Source organism: Cervus canadensis, chromosome 12 (genome assembly GCF_019320065.1).
Source record: "Cervus canadensis isolate Bull #8, Minnesota chromosome 12, ASM1932006v1, whole genome shotgun sequence".
In the NCBI taxonomy this organism is placed as follows: Eukaryota; Metazoa; Chordata; class Mammalia; order Artiodactyla; family Cervidae; genus Cervus; species Cervus canadensis.
Window position 1 is genome coordinate 10,357,841 of NC_057397.1, and position 17,672 is coordinate 10,375,512.

Below are 17,672 nucleotides of genomic sequence, written 5' to 3' on the forward strand. Positions count from 1 at the left end.
CCTCAGCCCAGCCTGTCTTCTCGTGGCTTCTCCTACACGTCCAGTTCCACCCTGCGTCACACCCTCACACTCCCTCTTCCCAGAAGTCTCTCCCCCAGAGCTCCGCACGATCGCAACTTCTCATATCAGCTCAAATGCTGAATCCTTGCAAAGCCCCAATCCCCTAGCTGAAGGAACCCCACCCTCCTCCAGCCACTTTGACAGCAAAGAAGTAGGTGCTTCAACCTGGGTCACCCTTAGGCCATCAGCTCCAAGTGGGCAGAGGCTTTGGGTCACTGGGTGGAAACAAAGCCCACCCTAAAGCCTCACTGACTGACCGAGCGGAGCCCAAGCTTCTGGAGCCCAGGCAGCTGGCATGCCTTTCTAACCCCTGTCCACATCTGACAGACAGCCTGGGCATCCCAGGCCTGGCTTGGTCACAGGCACTCACCCAGGCAGCCGAGCCCCTGGCTCACATTCCACACTCCATACCTCCCTGCTGCACTGACCCCCAACCTATCCCAGTACCTCTACAGCTGGGCTCTGCCCAACCTCTTGAGCCCATCTCCTGGTAGAACCCCTCCTGAGAGGTAGGGGTTCCTAGCCTTGAGCCATGAACAACAGTTGCTCCCTGGGATTGCCTAAAGCCATCCACCTAGCCTCCAGACTCCACTCCAGAGATGGGCAGAGATGCTGGGAGCCAAAAAGTGAGCAACACTGAGCCAGGGTTCCAGGTAGGGCCAGTGTCACAAGCATGTGACATGAGGTCTGGGAGCCAGTGCTTGGTTTAATGCTCTAGTGCTGCCATCTGGAAATTAATGACTTTTTTTTTTTTTCAGTTGAAATTAATAACTTTTTAACAAGGACCTCTGCATTTTCATTTTGCATGGGGCCCTGCAAATTATGCAGGTGGTCCTGGTTCCAGGGACACTAAGCTGGCATGAAGCACAAAGACCAGACTGGGGTCATGGGCATGGCCCTGAGGAAAAACCCTGACAGGAAACTGAGGTGACTTCTCTGCTCCCACAGCAGCCTCCAGCACCCAGGAAGCAAAAACACCCACTGCTCAGAGAACATGGGACTGGGGCCCCACAAGTCAGGCAGGAGCATGCTCCAGGGGCACCGTGGGTCTGTCCCCAGCAGGCCTTGAGCTCTGGCCCAGGTGCAGCAGCAGCAACTCTGGGGAGTGGAGTCCACCAGAAGACACAGGGCTTGACCTTTGGCTGTGCTCTTGTCTCATTTCTGATTGGACTAGAAAAGGCATCTGGCCCAGACTGAACCAATCAGATTCTGACTCATTGGTCAGCACTTCTACTGACCGTGAAAGGCAGTGTGTCCCACAGTGTCCTAGATGCCTGGCTGCTTGTCAGGCTCAGTCCCACTACTATGCTACCATCTTCCAACCCAAACTCCCCGTTGCTTCCTGGCAGCCTCCCTGAGGCCCTGTGAGCTGTGCAGGAGGGAAGGATCCCGGAGAGGCAGCTCCGACTCACACAAAGAAAACCACCAGGCTTGAAGCAAGAGGTTGCTTTATTGAGAAGAAGGCCAGTGGTGGGGTGGAGGCGGGGGACTGGAGGGGAAGGCAGAACGCCTCTTGGGGTGGGAGAGGGGTGGGTGCCTGCTGGCAGCATCACACGTCCGGGTCCCACTGAGGGTTCCCCCCGTCATAGGCACCGGTCTTGCGCAGCACGATGCCCGGGCTGAAGGCGGTCCCCAGCGGCCAGTGGCGGACCACGTGCCGGTACGACATGGCCAGGCAGTCAAAGTAGTTAATGTTGAGCTTCCTGGCAATGTACCGGCCCAGGTATTCCATTTGCTGTGTGAGCGGGTGGCGAGTGGAGGTCAGGTCAACTCTTGCTCGTCCCTCCCCTTGCCAAACCGCACCTCCAGCCCTGCCCGTCAGCCCTGGCACCCTCTCTGCCGGCTACCAGCTTGAGGGCCCGGGCCAGGAGCCCATTGTATGCACCATCCAACTGCGAAATGGCCCCATCTTAAGAGCCTAAACAGTGGTCGGCGTCCCGTTGAACCGAGAGGGGAGAGAAGCGTGTCTGCGCCCGCGGCGGGTTGGGTCGGACGCACCTCGTAGCGCTCCGACAGCTGCACCAGCACTAGCGGCTCCAGCTTGTGCCCGCACAGAACCAGCTGGAAGAAGCACCTTCGGTAGGCTAGTAAGGGGCAAGTTGCTCAGCCCCGGGACTCTGGGGAGCGGGAGCGGGGCTCCGGGGGCGGGGCGTGGGCCCGCGTGTCCGCCCCTCCCCACACCACGTGGCTTCCCGTCCCTTGCGCGCCCTCCCGTAGTACGCGGCCCTTCCCTCGCATCACCGTCTGAGTTGAGCGCCAGGCGCACGTAGACCAGGTGCATGGGGCCCTGACACACGGTGCGGCCCTGGATGGAGAAGTGGTACACGCCGCGCGCGTGGTTCAGCACCAGGCGGCGCCGCGGCAGCGACGAGATCATCAGCCACAGGCCCACTCCCACGCCGTACGCAGGGAAGCCCCAGGTCTCCTGCTTCTGCACCTGCGGGCGCAGCAGGGACTCCCTGAGCCGCCGCGGGGCCGGGGGCGGGGTGGGGCCGGGCCCCCGGGGTAGGAAGGTCGTGGGGGCGCCCCGGGAGCTCAGACCTCGCTCACGAGGCCGAAGCTGATGAGCAAGATGCAGACTATGAAGAGCAGCGTCCCCTTCCACAGCGTGTCCAGGTAGTACTCGAGCACGAAGACTGGGGGCGGCGCGGCGAAGACGCGTGAGAACACCGGGCTCCTGCTCGCTGCCCGAGGTGGCAGCGCCAGGGCTCGGGCCCGGAACAGCCAGCCCCACGTAGGGCCCGGGCTCGCGGTCAGGGTCCAACCTGCGGTTCCAGCGCCTAATCCGGCTGCAGCAGGCCGGGCCCGGGGCTCTGGCCCCGCCCCGCCCCGCCCTATTCAGATTCCAGTCCCCGCCCCGCGTCCCCCCCCCCCCCCCCCCCCCCCCCCCCCCCCCCCCCCCCCCCCCCCCCGCTCCAGCCCCAATTTCAGCGTTCGAGTCCCGGTCCCTGACTTCGGTCCGCGCGCACCGTTGGGCTGCTGCTGCGTGAACGGGTAGAAACTGTTGTTCTTGAGGCGCCTGGCGAGGCTGCGCTCGGTGCAGAAGAGTCCCTGGGCCCAGAGCTGGAAGGGCTTACCGCTAGAGGTCGTAGGCAGGCCGCTGATCCGGCCCTTGGGGGCCTGGGTCGGGTACGCATAGTCAGATGGGCGGCTCGTCTGTTGCCACTGCCCACTGCCCACAGCTACGCTCATACCTGGGAGAATAATGCCTCCAGGGCTGCGGTCAGGAAGGAGCAGGAGGTCTGAGGAGAAGACAGGGGAGCGACAGCAGGTGGCCGTCTAGGCTGCGCGGCGCTGGGTTCTAGAAGCTCTGGGTAGTTGGTTCTAGAAGGGACCATTCTGTTGTGGTGGGCGTGAACTTCCCGGCTAGCCCCTGCCCCACTGGAGGCCCCCCTATACAGCCTGGCTCACATTACGTGCTCGGATCACGCCTGCCGGCCTGCATGATGTGCCATGTCAGGGTCAGTGCTTTATGGGTGGTAGGTGGGCAGGCAGGATACAGGGATCCTTGCCCACCCAAAGCTCATGCTCACTCCTCTCACCTCCAGAGCTGGAGCGGCTTCACCTGGGCCTGTACGGCATGTCAGACCGGCTGACTCGAGCCAAGGAAGGCAGCCCTCTGCTCACCCAGAAGTGGTATCAGCCTGTGGGAGATGGACTTGAGTGGCCAGGGCTTCAGTGTGAAGGACCTGGAGCAGGCCTTAGCTGCCTTCTCAGGCATCCCTGTGTGCTCCCTTAGGGCTCGGGCCCAGAAAGGCCCGCCCCAGGTAGGGCTCTGGCCGCCTTCGGGCGGGTTCAGCCTGGATTCCAGCGCCAAATCCCAGGCTAGGGGCCCCTCGCTTCGGCCCCACCCCCGCCCCCATCAGATTCCAGTCCCCGCCCTGCATCCAGGCCTTTTAGTCCCTGACTGGGGTCCAAGTCAGCCTTAACAGTGAGACACCCCAGGCCTAAGTTGGAGAGAAATCGGCAGGCAAGTGCCCACAAGGAGCCCATGACTGAACGTGATCACCCTCTCTCCATTGCTAGCTCTGTCCTAGTCAGTCTCACATACTATCAGAGGCAGCTCACCTTAGTGCCCTAGGGTGGGTCACACATGCACACACAGTCAGTCCAGGAGGGAACTGGCAAGGCACAGCCACAGGCAAACTCAGGAACTCTGGGGGATAACCCCAAGTAGTTCCCTCAGGGACAACCCCTGTCCCCTCACTCTAATCCCAAAGACCACACACGAGTTCCAGAAAAGGTTTTATTATAACAAAACACTCAAATATCCAAAACTGGGAAAAGAGGCAGGGCAGAGCTGGCTGGCAGAGGGGCCTGGAGCTGCCTAGCTGGGGGAGGGGAGGCTGGTGAGCAGCTGCTCCAGGCACCATTGGACTTCCTCTGGGCACCTGTAGGCCTGCTTCAGGCCCCGGGGAAGGCAGCGGCAGGACTCCAGGTTGAGGTACAGCAGACCTGGGCAGCTGCTTATCACAGAGCTGTGGAGGCAGGGCAGGCCACGGCAGGTTAAGCACTGGCAGGGCTGAGCCAGTCTAGGGAACCCTTGCTACCCTTGCACCAAAGCTGGCTATGCCCCCTACACCCATTGAGGCCCACCCTGAGTACCCTTGGGTGTCCTTAAGGCCAACCCCAAGCAGGGGCTTGGCCAGTATGGGCTCCCTTTTCTGACCCCTGGAGCTGGGAAGCCATGCAGGACGGGAGCTAAGCTATACTGGCTCCAAGGAACTAGGGGGTTGCTAACCTGACTGTGCCTGGTGTAACCCGAGTGCCCCTGAGGTTGAGGGAGCACAGGGCCAGCTGGGAGCACCCAAGGGTGCCTGAGAAGGCAGCTAAGGCCTGCTCCAGGTCCTTCTCACTGAAGCCCTGGCCACTCAAGTCCAGCTCCCGCAGACTGTGACACCACTTCCGGGTGAGCAGAGGGCTGCCTTCCTTGGCTAGAGTCAGCCGGTCTGACATGCCGTACAGGCCCAGGTAAAGCTGCTCCAGCTCTGGAGGTGAGAGGAGCGGGTATGAGCTTTGGGTGGGCAAGGATCCCTGCATCCCGCCTGCCCACCTGCCACCCAGGAAGCACTGACCCTGACACGGCAGATCATGTAGGCCAGCAGGCGTGATCCGAGCACAGCCGCGCAGATCCAGCAAGCGCAGGTGAGGGGAGCCGTGGAGCAGGCGGCCCAGGACTTCGTCGCTCACAAAGCTACAGGTGGAGCTAGCAAGGCAGAGCTCCTCAAGGCTGGGGAAACCTGGGCCAGGAGTCATCACTCGCCCGGAAGGCTTGGGCAGCCACGTCAGGTTCAACAGCCGCAGCACCTGGGAGCAAGGCCCAGGCTGCAGATGGGGAGGGCGGTGACAGGTGCAAGAGATGGGGCGTCAGGTACCTGCAGCTGGGGGCAGCCTTTCTGCAGGGCCTCGATAGGCAGCTGGAAGGGAGTGATGTTCTGGTTGAGGCCAGTGCTCACCTCCAGGACCTGGAGCTGTGGGCAGCAGCTGCCCTGTAGAGGTGGGGAAAACACGAGGTCGGGTGTTTGGCAGTCCCTGGCTTGGCATCCAGCTCTGCTCCTGACTATCACCAACCTACCAGCAGTGCACCCAAGATGGCTGTTGTCTGGGGGTTGTAGGTCAGCCACAGCTTCCGCATTCGGGGTCCAGCTTCCTCCAAGAAGCTTACCACAGCCGTGGACTTCACCTAGGGACCCAGCACAGGGGTACCTGCCACCTCAGCCCAGGGTTCCTTGGGGCCCCTGGGGACATAGGGCTCACCATTGAGTGCTGTATGTCCAGGCTGTGGAGCTGAGGGCAGGCTTTGGCTATCATGATCAGAGCGTCAGGGGTCACACCATGACAGTCAGAAAGCTTGAGGAAGGTGAGCCGAGGACAGGACTCACTAACCAGCTGTGGAAGACAGAGGGCCAGCTGGGGGTTGGAGAAAGGCAAGGGAAAGAGACCAACGGCTGGTGCCAGCGCCACTTCACTGTCTCAGCAATGAGCTCCTTTCTGGCCATACCAGGCCTACCTGGGTGCTCCCACTTTTCACTCCTCCCTCCTGGAGGAGATGCCAGGAACAGAAAACCAAGCAGGCATCCTCATGGGGCATCACTGGGCCCCCACGGTACCTGACTCACTTCCTGGAAGTACTGGGCAACCCAGAGTGTCATGGCTGATGTTTAGGGCAGCCTCCCGCTCTCACCTTCAACACAGGGTGTACCTGGGACTTCCAATGAATGAGAGTCAGCCTCTGGAGCTGTGAGAACCTGGGGGGACCGCAGAGGCAGAGCTGCAGGCTGTTTCCTTGCTCCCCTTCTGCCAGCATTCTCCCGGCCCATCCCCTTGGTGCAGGGATGCAGGAAGGGGCCTGGGGCTTTCAAACACCACAAAAGTGATGTGAGGGAGTAAGAAAAACATGGAATTCCTCACCGATTAGGCATAAGCCGCTCCAGGGAAGAAAGGAGCTTCTTCTCAGCCTTGGCCCCACTCTTGGCGGGGCGGCCAGCCAGCGGGGGAGACAGGGTCAGGGTGTGCCAGAGTGCAGGCTGGGAGGCAGCCTCGTTCCAGCGGCGACACACGCGGGCAGCCCTGGGAGAAAGGATCTGCTGAGGGGCCGGGCCTTCCGTGGCCGACGCTCGCCCTCATTGGCTGCCGCTATGGGGTTTCCTAAGAGGGAACTGCCCCCCGCAACTCTCACAGCGCCGCGGTCAGTTCAAAGTGTGGCACCGGGGGTTCCAACTAGATCCTGAGAGACTGCTGCCGTGGACACGTTTGCGGGCGCTAGGGCCCCCGCTGAGTGCCTATTCGGTCGGCCTGAGCTACGGCGCTGCGCGCAAAGGGCCTAGGGTACCTTCCGAGAAAGGGTATAGGCCCATCCGCCGCCACCAGCAACCCGAAAATCTGAAGCAGAATTTCCAAGGGAACGCGGTCGCCCCAGCCCGGGTCGGGCTCCTGCAGCGGCGCGGGCGCGGAACTGGGCTTGGCCTCGACCGCGCGGGACCCCGGGGACCGCAGCCGCCGAGCTTGGCGGGCGGCGCGCCTCTGCGCGCGGAGGCGGGCGGGCCCCGGACCTGGCAGCACCAGCAGCATGCTGTCCGACTGCAGCAGGTGGTACCCTGAGCCGCTCGGAGCAAGTCGGTCCCACCACCAGTCTTCCGCCGAGCGGGTCTGCGCCGCGGCCGGGTGCACGACCCGGACTAGGCGCCGAGCCGGGTGGGCCAGCCTTGCAGCCCCTGAAGCCATAACCGCCCGCCGGGATCCAGGTTCCACCGAGGGGCGGAAGGGGCGGGCCCCATGGCGGAAGGGCGGGACCGGGGCGGGGCCTGGACCTCGGGTCGGCCCCTCGCTATTGTTAGCACCTGACTTCCGGGGCAGGTCTTCCGGCGCTGGGCCGGGTCGGGAGAGCGCGTTCGCCGAGGCCAGGAGGTTGAGTTGCGGCTCTCGCTCCGGCTCAGCTGCGTCTTAGCTCTACTGTCGTGGCCCGGGGCGGAGGCGGCGCCCTCAGAGTGTGGCTGGACGGACGGCCGCCGGGCCTGGCAGCGCTCAGGATCAGGACCGGGAGGTGCGGGATCTGGGCGCACCGGTCGGCACTCCGCCGCTCCCCGACGTAGGGCAGGGCGCTGCCCGCCGCGGTCACACCCCTAGCCCCGACTCAGCTCCGACTGTCCCGCGGCTCGCAGAAGCCGCAGCGGTGTGCGGCGCCCTTTCCCGGAGTCCTTGTTCCGTGTCCGTAGGCGCGAGTGTGGTGGCGGCGGTCTCGGCCACTCAGACCCGAAGGTCATCTCTCTCTTTACTCTTTCTGCCCTGGGCTTCGACGCTTCCCGCTACCCTGCCTGTCTGCGGGGTACGTGTATCCTGGTGTCGTGTCCCGGGTTTGCCCGGCCCCTTCTACCTCCCATACCCCACCCCTGGCACCCCACTCAGTATCCCTGGTCTTGGCCGCCTGGTGCTCTCCTTACTCCGGTTTTGTGTTTTTCTGTTGTGATCCTGCATGCGAGTCTGTTCCCTTCAAGCCAGACCAGGTTTTCAGTTCCCAGAGCCGAAGCATCTTCTTTGGACCTAGGTGGGGAAAAGAAGAGCTGGCTGTGACCTTTGCCCTGTCCTGGAGGCTCCAGCCTTGGCCTGAATGGCAGCACCCCCGCTGGGCCGTCTGGTGCTGACCCACCTGCTGGTAGCCCTCTTTGGCATGGGCTCATGGGCTGCAGTCAATGGTATCTGGGTGGAGCTGCCTGTGGTGGTGAAAGACCTACCCGAGGGTGAGTCTGGGGGACCGGGGGACGGGGGCGAGGGCTGCAGCCGCTCTCCTTCCCTGGGCGTCCTGCCCCTGACACGGCTGCCTTCTTTCTTTGCTTGCAGGTTGGAGTCTGCCCTCCTACCTCTCTGTGCTTGTGGCTCTGGGGAACCTGGGCCTCCTGGTGGTGACCGTGTGGCGGCGGCTGGCCCCGGGCAAGGGCGAGCGGGTCCCCATCCAGGTGGTGCAGGCGATGAGCGTGGTGGGCACGGCCCTGCTGGCCCCACTGTGGCTGCAGGTGACCACAGTGGCAGGGCAGGAGCACTCTGTGGCCTTCCTGGCTCTGGCCTTCGTGCTGGCGCTGGCCTGCTGTGCTTCTAACGTCACTTTCCTGCCCTTCCTGAGCCACCTGCCGCCTCCCTTCTTGCGGTCCTTCTTTCTGGGCCAAGGCCTCAGCGCTTTGCTGCCCTGTATCCTGGCTCTAGTGCAGGGTGTAGGCCGCCTCGAGTGCCCACCAACCCCCACCAACGGCACCCCTGGGCCCCCCCTCGACTTCCCAGAGCGTTTTCCCGCCAGCACCTTCTTTGGGATCTTGTCCACCTTATTGGTCATTTCAGCTGCCGCCTTTCAGGGTCTCCTGCTGCTGTTGCCATCGCCACCATCTGTACCCACGGGCGGCCCAGGGCCTGGCCTGCAGGTGGGAGCCCCAGGAGTGGAGGAGGAGGAAGAGGAAGAAGCCTCACCCCTGCAGGAACCCCCCAGCCCGGCAGCAGACGCCACCCCCAGCCCAGAACCTGTGGCCCCCAGGCTGCTCTCCACCCACGTTGCCTTCCTGCTGGGCCTGCTGGCCGTCACCAACGCTCTGACCAACGGCGTGTTGCCCGCTGTGCAGAGCTATTCCTGCTTGCCTTATGGGCGCCTCGCCTACCACTTGGCTGTGGTGCTGGGCAGTGCTGCCAATCCACTCGCCTGCTTTCTGGCCATGGGTGTTCTGTGCAGGTACACAGGGAGCCAAGGCCCCTCGGGACGGGATTTAGGGGTGAGGGCCGGGCCAGGCACAGCCAGCTCTGAGTTTTGACTTACCCTTGTCAGGTCCCTGGCAGGGCTGGGCGGTCTTTCTCTGCTGGGCATGTTCTTTGGGGCCTACCTGATGGTACTGGCAGTCCTGAGCCCCTGCCCGCCGCTGGTGGGCACCTCTGCAGGGGTGGCCCTTGTGGTGAGTAGTCTGGGAACAGGGCAACAAAAAGGGTGGCAGTCGGGAGGGGTTTGCCTCAGAGCGGGGCATCTCTGCTCAGCCTGCTGCTGTGTCCACTCTCCCAGGTGGTGTCGTGGGTTCTGTGTCTGGGCGTGTTCTCGTACGTGAAGGTGGCTGCCAGCTCACTCCTGCATAGTCGGGGCCAGCCGGCATTGCTGGCCGCTGGCGTGGCCATCCAGGTGGGCTCCCTGCTCGGCGCCGTGGCCATGTTTCCTCCCACCAGCATCTACCAAGTGTTCCGCAGCGGGAAGGACTGCGTGGACCCCTGTGGCCCCTAAGCCTAGTGTGGGGGACGTACTTTGCTCCCCCCACCTGTCTTCAGGGTGTGGCTGCCACAGAGACTGCTTGTCCACTGCCTGGGGAGGCCCGCCTCACATGCGGCCTGCTTACAGACAGTTGCACACTTCACAGGCGACCCTGGCACTGTAGGCCAGGTGGGGGACACACAGCAGGCTCAGTGCCAGGGCCCAGCTGGGGACGTGGACTTGGCCCAGGACCTGTGTGGGATTTGTATAATAAAGCATTTTTATTCCATGAGTTGGAGTCGATTCCAGGAACAACTTCTGCTGTGCCAATAGACCTCCTCTGATTTGGAGCCATAGTCTGACCTATTCAGGAGGGGCTGCTGCTCCCTGGGGCAGTGTCTGGAGATCCCAGGTTCGTGGAACCCTGTCCTCTGCACACAGAGAAGTGCCCAGAGGGACAGAGAAGACCTGCTCCCAGGGCCTGGGGTCCGGGCCAAAGACCCACACAGGTTACAGCAGCCAGAGGCTGTGTGGTGGGCCAGGCCAGCCAGACACGAGGGCCCGACTGCATGGGCTGCCTGCTGGTTGCCGGGTCTGTGGCCCAGGAGTGGCAGCATTTCCCTGCTGCTTTATGGAGGATCCTGCAGGGGGTGGGGGGGTGCGGATTTACACCAGGGGCTTGTTGCCAGGTCCTTGTGTGGAAAGGGCTCTGTGAGCGGGACTCAGAAGACTGGGGTGTGAGGGTCCAGCCAGTCTTAGGATTCTTCTGCCCAAGGATGTCGCCCACTCCCCCAAGCCACCTGTCCTGTTTTTAGCTCCTGTGATCAAAGCTGCCAAGCCCCAAGCCGTTATTCAGGTGGACGTGACAGCGGCTGCCTTCTCTCTGGGCTGCTGGCAGATGGCCCTGGCTCTGCACAACCCACACTGCCCCCGAGGCTCCAGGATGGCGGTCCGGGTCTCTGCTTGTTGGCGTCTGTAGGGAGCCATGCTGTCCCGGACTGGCGGGCTCACCTACTGAGGGCTGGCACAACCTGCAGAGAGCCCCGAGCTGGGAGGGGCTGGGCCTGGGCTTCTGCTGTCTCCTCTGTGCCTCCTGGGCAGTTGGGGAGCAGAGAGGCCTGTTGAGGACAGGCTCCCAGCAGGGCCCTGAGCTGTGGTCCAGTGGGACCAGCCTGGTACAGGGACCCTGTTCTCACAGACAAGGCATCTGCTTCCACAGGGGGCCCTGAGGCCCATGGTATGGACTCGGGGCAGTGGCGCCTGCCTGCCTTGCCACCCAGCCCCCTCTGGATGCCCGCCCTTAACTTCAGAGGCTGGCTGTCCTTGGCGTAGGGAGCATGTGGGCCTCTCAAGGCCTTCCGCCCTGGCCTTGGCCAGATCAGCTGAGCAGGAGGAACTTCCTGGCGGGAGAGAAGGATTTCCAGGCTTTGACCATCCAACAAGTGTTCAGTTGGGCCAGGCTCCCATAGGGCTCAGACAGCCCAGCCCTGAAGACAGGCCCCAGTGGCGCTAACTGCCGGGCCACTTGACCTGACGGGACTGGGGAAGAGGGTAGCAGCAGCTTGACTTGTCTCTTGCATTTGGGAAGCAAGGTGACAGGCAGCTGTGAGTTAGGAACATTGCCTTTGGTTGCAGCGAGCAGAGGCTGAGGGCATGAAATGGGTGGTGTATCCCACCCCGCACTCCTGACACTGCCCTCATCCCTCCCTTGCCCACCCTGGGACGGCTCCCTGTTCCTTCCTGCCCCCTTCTCCTCGCGTTGGGAGTCCAGGGAGCCTCTGCTCTGCCTGCCTGTGTGTCTGCCAGGTGTGCCAGGCTCCATGGAATGTGCATGGTCTCCTGAAGGGGGGGCGGGCAGGGGGACTGGAGGGGGTTTGAGGAAGCTGCCGCCCTTTGAAGTCTCCAGGACATTCCGGTCAGCGTCCCCGAAGGAAACAAGCGGGGGCCCAGATGACAAGGGGAGGAAAGGCCACGGGGCCAAATCCTGGAGGGCCACTCGCTCGGCACGCCCTTCCCGCTCTCAGCCGCCCAGCTATGAGGCCGGGAAGCGGGGCAGCCCACCATGCCAGCCCCTCAGAGCACAGTGTCCCCCAGGACTGCACCCGGGCGCCATGCCTCCAGCTAGATGGCATGTGGCCAGCCATTTGGCCTCCCAGCCCTGCCCAAAGGGTCTCTCTTTGAAGGAGACCCCAGACATTCTGTCCACTGCGCTTTCCAGGGGTCTCAGAAGCAACTGTTGTTCTAGTGGGTTATTAATCACAGACCCCTCTGGCCCCCACCCTGTGGCTGGGTGCTTGACCCAGCTGATCCAGCCGTGGTGCCCACACCAATTGAAATGGGGGAGGAGAGGTGGCCCTGTGGAGCAAACGAGGACCCTGTAGATTGGCACTGGGCGTGTCAGTTGTCCCAAGAGTTGTAAAAACTACCCAAACTACTTGGTGCACACCAGACGGTGAAGACACCACATAGGGAACAGGGCAAGGGGTGGAGAGAGCCAGACCCTGACAGCATCCTGCAGTCGCCTGGATCCAGCTGTACCTGAAGCTAAACCCCTTGGCCTTCCAAGTTAGTCAGCCCACAATTTCGTGCTTATTTAAATTGAGTTGGTTTCTATCTGTCACAGTTGCAAGAGTTGTGAGGTCCTCTTTCGTCTCTGAGCATCTGGACCATTCAGAAGTTCGCACGCCAAGCACTGGCTGACATTACCATGCCTGGGGATGGATCAGTCACCGTCCTGCAGATTCTCCCATCCTACTCCCCATGTCAAGAGCCCTAGGCTTTCCTAGGTGCTCCCACCAGCTCCTGAGCAGGATGCTTCGCTGACCACTTCCACCCTGCAAAGGAGAGTTTCCTGGAGGTCGGACCCTCTCAGAACACCTCGAGCCAGGCTAGGTGGGGAAGGAGGCAGGACCTTCAGCTGGACTATCCAGACAAAGCCCTGGAGGAGGTTTCTGTCTTCATATTTCCTCTCCTTTTGCAAGCGTGGCAGGAGAACTGAGCTCATTAGAAAGCAGATTGCAAAAGAGCCCCTACCTGACCCCTCACAGGTGTCCTGCTACCCATGTCCCCCCCAGGCGCCCACCCCACCCCACACAGACTTAGGTCAGAGGGATGTGAAGAGATGCATACACCAGGGTACTCAGGCATCCAGAGGAGAAGCAGGCAGATCCACAGATGAAGGTGTCTGCTCTCTGTTTCTATTCAACATTGCACTGCGGGTCCTGGCAAGGGTTGTTACACAGGAAAAAGAAATAAAAGGCATCCAGATGGGAAAAGAAATAAAACTATCCTCAGATGACATGATTCTATGTATAGAAAATCATAAGGAGTCCACAAAGAACTTGTTAGGACCAAAAACAAATGCAACCAAAATTTGCAGAATACAACATCAATATACAGAAATCAGTTGTATCTTTATATGTGTTCAGCCGATGAGCTGAAAGTGAAATTAAGGAAAAATTTTTTTACAGTAGCATCAAAAAAATAAAATACCTTAAAATAAATTTAACAAATGAAATGCTAAACTTGTACATGGAAAACTACAAAATGTTGACAACAATGAAAGACATGAGTAAATATTCCTAGATCAGAAGACTTCTGTTGTTAACTTGGCAATACTAATCTACAGATTCAAGTAATCCCTATCAAAATTCCATCCGGCTTTTTTTGAAAAAACAACAAAAAAACAAAAAACTAATCCTAATATTCATAACAAAACAAAACTCAGGAGATACAGAATAGCCAAAACAATCCTTTTTTTGTGTGTGCCATGCCACAGGGCTTGCAGGGTCTTAGACCAGAGATTGAACCTGGATCTTTGGCAGTAAAAGTGCTGAGTTTTAACCACTGGACCGCCAGGGAATTCCCCAAAACAATCTTTAAAAGAATATAGTTGGCTACACAACTACAGTAATCAAGACAGACATATAGGTCAATGAAACAGAATAGAGAGCCCAGAAATAAACCCACACACTTACGATCAATTAATCTACAAGAAAAAGAGACAAGAATCTTCAAAGGAGAGGGGGGGCTTCCCAGGTGGCAATAGCTGTAAAGAATCTGCCAGCCAATGCAGGAGAATATACAAAGGGGAAAAGACAACCTCTTCAATACATGCTGTTGGGAAAATTAGACGCTACAAATACAAAGACTCAAAACTGGAGTACTTTCCCACTCCAGATACAAAATAAACCAAAAATGGATTAAAGACTTAATGTAAGACCTGAAACCATTAATCTTTTAGAAGAAAACATTGTCATCAGCCTTGGCAATTTTTTTGAATATGTCTCCTCAAGCAAGAGAAACAAAAGTAAAAATAAATAAATGGGACTACATCAACCTAAAAAGCATTTGTACAGTAAAGGAAACTATCAACAAAATTAAAAACCAGCCTACTGAATGGACAAAGATATTTGCAATGGATATATCCAACAAGAGATTAATATCCAAAACATTCAAAGAACTCACATGATGCAACCTCAGTAAAACAAACAACGCAGTTAAAAAATGGGCAGAAGACCAAAACAGACAAAAGAAGACATACATATGGAGAGCAGGCACATGAAAAGATGCTCAACATTATCAGTCATGAGAAAAATCAAAGCCACAATGAGATTTCACCTCACACTCATCAACAAGAAAACAAATAAGTGTTGGAGAGGGTGTGTAGAAAAATGAACCCTTGTGTGCTGTTGGTGGTTATGTAAACTGGTGCAGCCACTGTGGACAATAGTATGGAGTTTCCTCAAAAAGTTAAAAATAGAGTTACCACATGATCTAGCAATTTCACTTCTGAGTATTTATCTGAAGAAAACAAGAACACTCATTAGAAAACATACATGAGCCCCTATGTTAATTGCAGCATTATTTACAATAGCTGAGATACAGAAACAATCTAATTGCCCACTGGCAGATACATGGATAAAGAAGATGTGCCACATACATTACACACACAAAATGGAGTGTCAGCCACAGAACACTGTCCTTGGGCTTCCCTGGTAGCAGAGTGGTAAAGAACCTGCCTTCTGATGGAGGAGACACGAGAGACGCAGGTTTGATCCCTGGGTCAGGAGGATCCCCTGAAATAGGAAATGCCAACCCACTCTAGTATTCTTTGTTTTTTCCACTCCAGGATTTTTGCCTGGAAAATCCCATGGACAGAGGAGCTTGGCGGGCTACAATCCATGAGGTCACAAGGAGTTGGACACAGCTGAGCAACTGAGCACAATTAGCCACAGAACAGAGTGGAATCTTGCCATTTTGACAGCATAGATGGACGTAGAGGTTATTTTGCCGAGTAGAGTGAGTCAGACAGTGAAAGACATACCATATGACTTCACTTATAAGTGGGATAAAAAGCATAACAAGTGAACAAACATATGAAAACAGAAACAGACTCATAGATGCAGAGAACAAACAGGTAGTTGCCAGAGGGGAGAGGTATGTGGGATGAGCGAGATAGGTGAGGGAGATTAATAAGAGGTACAAGCTTCCAGTTACAAAATAAGTGAGTCAACAGGTATGAAATGTACAGTGGGGAGTATAATCAATAATATAGTAGTAACTTTGTACAGTGACAGATGGTAACTAGACTTACCCTGGGGATCGTTTTATAATGTACAGAAATATTGAATCACTACATTGTTCACCTGGAACTATTGGTATTGTAGGTCAATTATACATCGAGAATAAACTCATAGAAAAGGAGATCTGATTTGTGGTTACCAGAAGCAAGGGGTGGGGGGAGGCAGAATTGGATAAAGGTGGGTAAAAGGTACAAATTTCCAGTTACAAGACAAGTACTAGGGGGACTTCCCTGGAAGTCCAGTGGTTAGGGCACCATGCTTGACTGCAGGGGGTATGGGTTCGATCCTGAATTAAGATTTTGCATGCCAAGCGGCAGGCTTGTCAAGTGACACTACTGGTAAAGAACCCTCCTGCCAGTGCAGGAGACCTAAGAGACATGGGTTTTATCCTTGGGTCAGGAGGATCCCCTGGAGAAGGGCATGGCAACCCACTCCAGCATTCTTGCCTGGAGAATCCCATCAACAGAGGAGCTTGGTGGGCTACAGTCCATAGGGTCGCAAAGAGTTGGACATGAGTGAAGTGACTTAACATGCACACATGCTGAGTGGCACAGCCAAAAAAGGTAAGTGTTAATACTAGGGATATAATGTATAACATGATTAATTAACTGCTGAATGTTACATATGAAAGTTTGTCAGAGTAAATCCTAAGAGATCTCAACATAAGGAAAAATTTTTTTTATCTTTTATTTTGTGTTTATACAAGATGATGGATGTTCAGTAAATGTATTGTAGTGACCATTTCATGATGCATGTGAGTCTAATCATGCTGCACACCTTAAACTTACACAGTGCAGCATCAGTTACATCTCAATAAAATTGGAAGGAAAAAAAGCATTTATATATATGTGTGTGTGTGTGTGTGTGTATACATATGGGCTTCCCTGGTGGCTAAGACAGTAAAGAATATGCCTGCAATGCAGGAGACTGGGGCTTGATCCCTTGGTCGGGATTTACAAGATAATGTAAAAATACGTAGTCATATATTTCACATAAAATATATATAGATGCAATAAAATTTTAAAAGCACTAAAAAAAAAAAAAAAAAGGAATAAAGTTGCAGGAATCTCTCACACTTCCCAATTACAAAACTTACTACAAAGTTATACTAGCAGAGCCTTCCTTGATGGCCCAGTGGTTAACACTGTACTTCCAAGCAAGGGGCAGGTTCGACCCCTGGCTGGGGAACTAAGATCCCACATGCCACAGGGCAATGGGAACACTCCGGCTGCAATGAAGACCTGACTCAGCCAAAAAAATGGAATCAATCGACAAATAACACTTGCTTCTCACCAACTCACCTCCCTGATTCTGATACTGAGACTTTTACTGAGTCTCACTCTTCGCAACAGCATAGATATTTGCACAACTTCAGTTAGAGTCAATCTTCCTTTTTACCAAGACAGAATTGGAGAAATTTGCTGTGTGCTGGAAGCCTTGTAAATGGCCACACCGAGAGGGTGGCTCATTAACAGGTGTGAACCACTTCTGGGGAACGTGGGTCGACCTCCTGGAGTGAATGCCTACAGAACACTCCCAGGGTTTCACACTCCATGCCTTACAGGCAGTCGGGAAGGCCTCTTCCTAGCAGGCTCACAAACAGAAATTCCCTCATATGATATACATTATGTTTCTCACCTGGGATAACAAATAACAGAGGCCTTTGAAAGTCCAATCTGAGAGTTTTTATAATAACTTCTAGCAAAGCAAACTTAAGGTGGCCTGCGTGGTATCTTAGCACCCTTAACTTGTGAGCCAGGACCTCATTTTGCAGCAAGAAAAGCGAGACTTGAGCAGTCAGTCACCCTAATCCATCGCATGGAAATGCTGGGCTGAAAAGGCTGCCCCTTCCCCGCCCTGGGTTCCGCTCCAGCTGTCGGCGCTGACCCCCTAGTGGGGTCTCTTCTCCCTCCCGGCTTCTGCCCTTGCTGTGAAGTCCTGGGGGAACAGGTGAGCTGACCTTCCCAAGCCTCAGCTTCCACTGGGGGTGGGAAAAGACCCCAGCAGCAGAGTCTGGGGACGACAGAGGAGGAGATGGTTGATGGCATCACCAACTCGATGGACGTGAGTTTGAGCAAGCTCCGGGAGTTGGAGATGGACAGGGAAGCCTGGCGTGCTGCAGTCCATGCGGTCGTAAAGACTCGGACACGACTGAGCGACGGAACTGAACCCAGCGGTGTCTGACCGCGTGCCTTGACGGAGCGCCGGTCCTGGCCCTAAACCTAGTGGGCCGGGAGCCGCCAGGGGGCGCCGCTCCACTGCGGCAGCGGGACTACTAGGGGCGTGGCCTCCAGTCCCCGCCCGCCCGTCGGGAC

The 17,672-nt window shown here is 57.1% G+C and overlaps 3 protein-coding genes across 5 annotated transcripts; 1 reads left to right on the forward strand and 2 right to left on the reverse strand.

Moving 5' to 3' along the window:
• Positions 1 to 1,499: 1,499 nt before the first annotated feature.
• TMEM249 (transmembrane protein 249) lies at positions 1,500 to 3,252 on the reverse strand. Its single transcript, XM_043484490.1, has 3 exons — positions 3,030 to 3,252; positions 2,602 to 2,894; positions 1,500 to 2,497 (listed from the first exon to the last, which is right to left on the reverse strand). Exons 1-3 carry the CDS (start codon positions 3,250 to 3,252, stop codon positions 1,979 to 1,981), a joined length of 1,035 nt encoding a protein of 344 aa, XP_043340425.1. The 3' UTR covers positions 1,500 to 1,978.
• Positions 3,253 to 4,292: 1,040 nt separating this feature from the next.
• FBXL6 (F-box and leucine rich repeat protein 6) lies at positions 4,293 to 7,329 on the reverse strand. Its single transcript, XM_043484360.1, has 9 exons — positions 6,893 to 7,329; positions 6,472 to 6,630; positions 6,245 to 6,308; positions 5,818 to 5,949; positions 5,636 to 5,743; positions 5,436 to 5,549; positions 5,136 to 5,367; positions 4,802 to 5,048; positions 4,293 to 4,538 (listed from the first exon to the last, which is right to left on the reverse strand). The coding sequence occupies exons 1-9, from the start codon at positions 7,282 to 7,284 to the stop codon at positions 4,388 to 4,390; spliced, it is 1,599 nt and encodes a 532-aa protein (XP_043340295.1). The 5' UTR covers positions 7,285 to 7,329; the 3' UTR covers positions 4,293 to 4,387.
• A 34-nt stretch (positions 7,330 to 7,363) lies between these two features.
• SLC52A2 (solute carrier family 52 member 2) lies at positions 7,364 to 10,064 on the forward strand. Of its 3 annotated transcripts, none has more exons than XM_043484389.1 (5): positions 7,364 to 7,885; positions 8,105 to 8,297; positions 8,890 to 9,271; positions 9,365 to 9,488; positions 9,593 to 10,064. In XM_043484389.1, exons 2-5 carry the CDS (start codon positions 8,168 to 8,170, stop codon positions 9,803 to 9,805), a joined length of 849 nt encoding a protein of 282 aa, XP_043340324.1. In that variant the 5' UTR covers positions 7,364 to 7,885; positions 8,105 to 8,167; the 3' UTR covers positions 9,806 to 10,064. The 3 variants fall into 3 exon arrangements, with proteins under 3 accessions (XP_043340324.1, XP_043340323.1, XP_043340322.1); XM_043484388.1 differs by having other exon boundaries at positions 7,369 to 7,603; positions 8,398 to 9,271; XM_043484387.1 differs by having other exon boundaries at positions 7,371 to 7,885; positions 8,398 to 9,271.
• Positions 10,065 to 17,672: the final 7,608 nt, after the last annotated feature.

Excerpts from the sequence above, each read along its gene's own strand:
- TMEM249 (XM_043484490.1), bottom strand. The coding sequence starts at position 3,252 with ATGAGCGTAGCTGTGGGCAGTGGGCAGTGGCAACAGACGAGCCGCCCA. Across the intron at positions 2,895-3,029 it reads CACGCAGCAGCAGCCCAACG|GGCGGGGCGGGGCGGGGCCA; the intron begins GTGCGCGCGGAC and ends GAATCTGAATAG. Across the intron at positions 2,498-2,601 it reads GCTTCGGCCTCGTGAGCGAG|GTGCAGAAGCAGGAGACCTG; the intron begins GTCTGAGCTCCC and ends CTGCGCCCGCAG.
- FBXL6 (XM_043484360.1), bottom strand. The coding sequence starts at position 7,284 with ATGGCTTCAGGGGCTGCAAGGCTGGCCCACCCGGCTCGGCGCCTAGTC. Across the intron at positions 6,631-6,892 it reads CCTATACCCTTTCTCGGAAG|GGCTGCCCGCGTGTGTCGCC; the intron begins GTACCCTAGGCC and ends CCTTTCTCCCAG. Across the intron at positions 5,950-6,244 it reads AGGTACACCCTGTGTTGAAG|CTGGTTAGTGAGTCCTGTCC; the intron begins GTGAGAGCGGGA and ends TGTCTTCCACAG.
- SLC52A2 (XM_043484388.1), top strand. The coding sequence starts at position 8,168 with ATGGCAGCACCCCCGCTGGGCCGTCTGGTGCTGACCCACCTGCTGGTA. Across the intron at positions 9,272-9,364 it reads GCCATGGGTGTTCTGTGCAG|GTCCCTGGCAGGGCTGGGCG; the intron begins GTACACAGGGAG and ends TACCCTTGTCAG. Across the intron at positions 9,489-9,592 it reads CTGCAGGGGTGGCCCTTGTG|GTGGTGTCGTGGGTTCTGTG; the intron begins GTGAGTAGTCTG and ends CCACTCTCCCAG.